Source organism: Plutella xylostella, chromosome 15 (assembly GCF_932276165.1).
Source record: "Plutella xylostella chromosome 15, ilPluXylo3.1, whole genome shotgun sequence".
In the NCBI taxonomy this organism is placed as follows: Eukaryota; Metazoa; Arthropoda; class Insecta; order Lepidoptera; family Plutellidae; genus Plutella; species Plutella xylostella.
Window position 1 is genome coordinate 12,085,435 of NC_063995.1, and position 6,466 is coordinate 12,091,900.

General features: G+C 46.6%; 1 protein-coding gene across 2 annotated transcripts; it reads right to left on the minus strand.

The window, feature by feature from the left end:
• Positions 1-95: 95 nt before the first annotated feature.
• Positions 96-5,229, minus strand: LOC119691194 (homeotic protein female sterile). 2 transcript variants are annotated; one of them, XM_048625996.1, is made up of 6 exons: positions 5,124-5,229; positions 3,204-3,560; positions 2,641-3,073; positions 1,307-1,489; positions 609-828; positions 96-429 (listed from the first exon to the last, which is right to left on the minus strand). In XM_048625996.1, exons 1-6 carry the CDS (start codon positions 5,133-5,135, stop codon positions 252-254), a joined length of 1,383 nt encoding a protein of 460 aa, XP_048481953.1. In that variant the 5' UTR covers positions 5,136-5,229; the 3' UTR covers positions 96-251. The 2 variants fall into 2 exon arrangements, with proteins under 2 accessions (XP_048481953.1, XP_048481954.1); XM_048625997.1 differs by having other exon boundaries at positions 3,204-3,557; positions 5,124-5,214.
• Between the last annotated feature and the right edge of the window lie 1,237 nt (positions 5,230-6,466).

The window sequence follows — 6,466 nt, forward strand, 5'->3', positions numbered from 1 at the left end:
AACAACATTTAAAACAAATAATTGTACTATAAGCTATTTCTCGCATGCTGCGATTCGCTTCAAGCTTATGGAAAGTAAGTTTCTCTTCATCCTCGTTACGTAGAAAACTATAGGCGACCGTTTCTGCACTTTACCACGTGAAAAGACAAACTAACTCATTTACAATAGGTAAGTAAACATTAGTATGGATAGTTGCAAGATATAGTTAGCATAAAGCTCTTTGGAGTGTCTGGGCCGTGACGTAGCTGCGGCTAGTCGAGCTCCGCGGCGCCGCGGTCCCCCCGCAGCTCCCGCCCGCGCCGCGCGCCCCCCGCCCCGGCCTCCGCGGCCCCCGCCCCCAGCGCCGCCCCCGCGAGCCGCAGCGACCGGGACACCTTCGCGATCTCGTTGCTCAGCTTCGTTTTGTCCTCCGTCTTCTCACACACGTACCTGGAATATTCGAATGAGCTCCGCTTTATAAAACTAAGAAAATGAACATACCTTCCTACACATATTTGGTACGTAGGCCTTTAAATGGTACTTGAGTCAAATTTAGGTCCAAGTCATCAAAGTTTTTTTTAAATCAAAAATGTTCCGATGAATGATGCTGCTATAGCTGTGCAACTCACCGATGTCGGAAGGCGCAGTCCTGTCCGCGGTAGACGTGGCGGGCGGCGGGGGGGTCCCACACCAGCGCAAGGCAGCGCCCCTCGCCGTGTATCACCTGCGTGGAGTTGCCGCCCCCACCGGAGTTGCCGCCCCCCGTGGAGTTGCTGAGCACGGGCCGCGCCGAGCCCGCCCAGATCCACAGCAGCCCCGGGTTCAGCCCGCCCGTCCAGAAGTCCAGCTCTAGGGAGAAATAACATGCATGTTTTAGCTGTGGATCATTCTGACTAATGTATCTACAAGTGTTTATTCACATCCACACGACAGTAAATTGATATTAAATTGACATCAGATTATGAAAGTTATAAAATTTTAAGAAAAAGAGTAAACAAATTGGTATTGGCATGCTATAGAAGCTTTATTACCTAATTATTCAGAATCTAAAATCAATAATGATCCTAAATTCTTCTGGACATTTTGTAAAGTCTATTTTTCTCATATTGTAGGACATAAAATATACCTAGTTGGTTATTATTCCAACATCTATGTTTGAAATAGTAGTAAGCTACTTCGTCTCAGAAACAGTCAATTATGAGTACCAACTGCAAAGGTGTGCTAAATCTATGCTTGAGAATATACAGCTATTCTCTTCGACACTTCACAACAGCATCGCTACAAAAAGTCGCCGTGGGCGAGGGCTCATAATAACTAGTCCCCATACCCTTGATCTTCTTGTCAGCGTGCACGGCGGCCATGAGCAGCCGCTGCTCCTCACTGGAGTCCAGTTCAACCAGCGCGGCGCGCAGCTTGCGGCACGCCAGGTTGGCAGACTTCCAGTCCGCAGCCTCCAGAGAGAAGTGGTAGCACGCGCCGCCCACGCGCGTGAACTTGTCCACGCACGGCTCTGCGGACACAACGACCAATCATGTTAGTAGGACTAGGATGATAGGTAGGTACAGTAGTTAGGCGTACTTATAATGTAGGTAGGTAGTATGCGACTACAAAGCTTTGAAAAGCGAATGGACTCCACTTTTCATGGTTTCTGTTATTGTGTCTATAAATGACAATGGGCAGATTGGGACCACCCTCCAATAGCATTAAGACTAACATCGTTGGATAGGTCTTGTCAATAGGAATAACTTTTGCTATGACAGCTTCGTTGTCACAGTTGTCCGTTCAGAGATATATGACTTATAAGTTCCGATACTCGTCAGTTCATCTTACTGCTATTGGAGGCTGGACCACCCTCCAATAGCAGTAAGACTAACGTCGTTGGATAGGTCTTGTCAATAGGAATGACTATTGCTTTGACAGCTTTGTTGTCGCTGTCGTCCGTTCAGAGATATATGACATATAAGTTCCGATAGGGGGATAATTAAATATTTTCTTGGGAAGAAAAATAATAGCACTGGTTGTTCTTTAATTATTTATTATTATAATTACACTATCTACACTATCAGACGAGATCTGGGCATATTGGATAACAATAACTGACAGTAAAAAACAAAAAGGGCAGCGGTGGATGTGTATTCTGCCTCCAATAGCAGTAAGATGAACTGACGAGTATCGGAACTTATAAGTCATATATCTCTGAATGGACCACTGTGACAACAAAGCTGTCAAAGCAAAAGTTATTCCTATTGACAAGACCTATCCAAGGGTGGTCCAGCCTCCAATAGCAGTAAGATGAACTGACGAGTATCGGAACTTATAAGTCATATATCTCTGAACGGACAACTGTGACAACAAAGCAAAAGTTATTCCTATTGACAAGACCTATCCAACGACGTTAATCTTACTGCTATTGGAGGGTGGTCCAGCATCCAATAGCAGTAAGATGAACTGACGAGTATCGGAACTTATATGTCATATATCTCTGAACGGACAACTGTGACAACAAAGCTGTCAAAGCGAAAGTTATTCCTATTGACAAGACCTATCCAACGACGTTAGTCTTACTGCTATTGGAGGGTGGTCCCAGCTCCCATATATTTTTGCCCATTCTCTTTTGGATAAGTAATTAATTGACAGAGATGAACTGTTTCCCTGACTCACCGGGTGCCTTGTCCTTGCCGGCGAGCAGGTAGTGCAGGCTCTCCTCGGCGCGGCGCAGGCGCTTCTCCATGAGGTCCACGCGGTACACCAGCTTCTCTATAGCGGCGAGGAGATACAGGTCCGTGTCGGAGACCTCCTTGCGAGCGGGGGCGGCGGGGCGCGCGGGGGCGGGGGCGGCGGGGGGAGGGGAGGGGTCCACGCGGTCCGCGGCCGAGGGGGTCGGGGGTCGGGCCTGGCCCGGGTATTGCTGCTGAGGGTATTGGTCTGGGTACTGCTGTTGGGGTGGATATTGTTGATGTTGTGGCTGGTACTGTTGCTGCTGTTGTTGTTGTTGTTGTGGGTATTGCTGTTGTGGGTACTGTTGTTGTTGTTGTGGCGGGTAGTGTTGCTGTGGGTACTGCTGCTGGTGTTGAGGTACTTGCTGCGGTGCGGGCTGGAAATATGATTGAAATTCATATTATAGTCTACCAGCTTCTACGAGAGATAACTAGCCATAATTACCTAATACGATGAATATTACACATCATAACGACAGATTATATTACATATTATAATGTACTCACATGGACAGGACTAGGCTTGAACTGGTCCTTGTACGGTTTGGATGGTTTATTGACGATCTTAGGCGCCGGCGTGGCGGGCAGCGTGGCAGTCCACTCGTCGTACCCGCGCGGCGGCGGTGGCGCTAGGCCCACCCGGTCACTGATGGCATCAGTGATGTAGTAGCTGGCCCCGGGCGGCGCCAGGATGCGCCCGCGCCGCGCCCCCGCCCCCGCGCCCGCCGTCGCCGTCGCCCACTCCTCCAGCACCGCGCCCCAGGGGCCGGCGTCCCACGGCTCCAGCTCGCACGTGTCCGTCCAGTTGCCGGATGACGCTAGCTGGACGCCGCTGAAGAGAGCTAGTAAGGCGATGGATATCTGCTGGGAAAATAATTACACAGTAAAGATGAAGAGGTTAGGTATGTGTAGCTCTGTAGAAGTCTGTTGTTATGTGTGTTCCATTTAATTCTCATGATTTTCATGGCATAGAAAATTCAATTCACGATTGTTATGTGGATTCCCAGTGACCGTGACCCACAAGTGCAGTCCCTAATCGCAACATTAGTCACGTCGATGGTTACGCGTTGTTACGAGCTGGTCAGCGAGTCACCGCAGTTGCGCAACGAGCGGCCGAGTCGGAGAAAGCGCAGCGCGCGGCCAGGGATCCAGCGGACAGTGCTACATCGAGCGCGGGTCGATGACTGTCATTTTGAAAATTATCATGTATACTTTCTTCCATATTGATATGTGCTCCAACGTATAATACTGAAAATAAATTATTAATATTATCATGACTCGTAAAGTGAAATCTCGTGAGCTTAAAACTCCGTGACTTTCCAATACGGAAACACTGAAGGAGACAACTTGAACAACACCAAACCTTATCTATATTAAAGTGTAATTAGGTTCACATACAAACAAACAGTGAAAGTACTCATAAAGTGTGAATGTGGACGCAGTTTCGTGGCCCCGCTACTAAACTAAACAAGGATGGTGGTGGGCGCCTCGACCGCGGGCCGCGGCCACATCCGCCTGCGCCGGCAACACAACAATGTTATGAAATCTGCCGGGGAATTCCAAGAAAGTGCTATCGCAAGCCTAAATATATTTCTTTTAAAGTACCTACTCTACCTACTGATGCGGTTTCGCACAATACTTTAATACGCTCTTTCATTTTGGTAGAGATATTATGTGTGCTCATGCTTTGCTGATGCTTTCCTCAGTGATTCATCAAATTTGAAACGCTAAAATCCTCAACCAGTGCGTCCTGTTAATGATGGCACGCTCCGCAGAAGCGTTGCCATTGAATGACTGGTCCACTGATTAGAGTCACTCACTGAGGAATGATCGGTGCTCGGCGTATTTGAAATCTTGATATTTGTCAGTGAACTGAGGTGAGTGCATGACTTAGACTATGGCCAATGCGGTAGACCAGTTCTCGAGTGGAGACCACGACCAAAAAGCGCAGCTTTTGGTCTGCTGGAATGAAGCCCTAAAATAAGTACTTGGTAGTGGCTGGCGAACTATGGAAAGAGCTATGCTTGGAGTCTCTCTGAAAGATTGCATCCGGAACGAAGTAATCCGACAGAGAACTAGTCACCGACATAGCTCACCGAGTTAGTAAGCTTAAGTGGCAGTGGGCTGGTCACATCTGTCCGAACCGATGACCGATGGGGTAAACGTGTTCTGGAGTGGTGGCCGCGACTAGGCAAACGTGGTGTGGGACGCCCTCCGGCTAGATGGGGTGACGACTTGCGAAAGGTGGCTGGTTATGATTGGATGCGGAAAGCTAAAGATCGCATCCAGTGGCGTGATGATGAGGAATGTCGAGAGTAGTGTCAAGAGTGTTGTGACCTGCATTCGACTACATATTTATTTATTATGTAATATGCATTGCTTAAAATAAAAATAAACTATACCTATACTTAAGTAGTCTGTACTCACGTGATTCCGCATATTGGTCCACTGTCGTGTGGGTACACTCACTCGCGGTGACGTCACAAGACACAACTTTCCCGCTCTCAGTCTCGGCACTGTCTAGTCCCCCGCGAGCCCCCCACTGCAGAGTTCTCAGTGAGTGGCTGCGGTGGCGGGGCGGCTCCAGCTGATCATGTCAACTCGACACTTATGCCAACAGGGTTGTTCACAATTTCCAAAAGTACCTACCTACCTACTTTCAGTATAAACAAAAGTAGTTTGAAATGAGCATTCACGTGAAGTCCTGCAGGGCACGCCGTGATGCTCATTGAAAAGGATTATGTCGAGCTAACAGTTGTGGAAATAGGTAGTAAAGTAGCTATAATATTACTAATTATTGTAGTTATACTTAAAATATTTTAAGATGATAGTTAATTCGAGAATCTTCGCAAGAGTTATGTATTAAGTATCTCTAATAATCTCTATCTATTGTGGTGGTAAGGCAGTTAACTATAAGTAAGTACTTTTCAAATAAAATTAAGTATTTAGGACATAAAAGCCATTCAAATCCATAACCACACAAATGCACTAGCTAAGCTATATACGTATGTAGCTAAATAGGTATTAGGAGATAAGTACTCAATTTGTGTAAGTATAACTATTCTATTCTATTCTCTGTGGGGGTGTAAGTACCTGCACCTAGCTCTCTCGAGTGGAACCTTTGTGCATATCCCCAAGGTCTAAACTGCCTTTAGGCGTTTGGACCGTTTCCCACCACGCTGGTCCAATGCGGGTTGGTGAGTTTACATATCTAGATTAATCTATCTACATCAATTGATGTGCTAAATCTAGATATGCAGGTTTTACGATGTTTTCCTTCACCGTAAGAGCGATGGTATACATTGTACATAAATTTAAAGAACTCATTGGAACCCGCATCTCTTGATTGAGAAGCGGGCGCTCACACGACTGAGCTACCACCGCTCCTAAGTATAACTAGTTTTATATTATTAGCCGTGGTAGATAAATGCTCTGTATAACTTTCCCTGCAAGGTCGCTCGCGCCACGCTCCATCGTCCCACTCTATGCTAATAACATCAGGTTTTCTCCCGCACATTGATCGTATCATACACTGTCACAGCCAGTGATTGCATAGAGATAAGGCATGTAGCTATGTCTTAATGAGGAGGGTTTCACTTTCTATACATGCAGGCTGTATGTAAGATTGATATAGGTAATATGTATAGAGACGAAAGTGGATTAGATACACGGACTCTACCTTCCTTGTAACTCACTTATTTATTTCATAAACAATTGGTTCTTTAGTCAGTAGTGCATCAACTACTTAATTGCCTGCATAATTTTAATAC

Excerpts from the sequence above, each read along its gene's own strand:
- LOC119691194 (XM_048625996.1), bottom strand. Across the intron at positions 829-1,306 it reads CGCTGACAAGAAGATCAAGG|AGCTGGACTTCTGGACGGGC; the intron begins GTATGGGGACTA and ends ATTTCTCCCTAG. Across the intron at positions 430-608 it reads GACTGCGCCTTCCGACATCG|GTACGTGTGTGAGAAGACGG; the intron begins GTGAGTTGCACA and ends CGAATATTCCAG.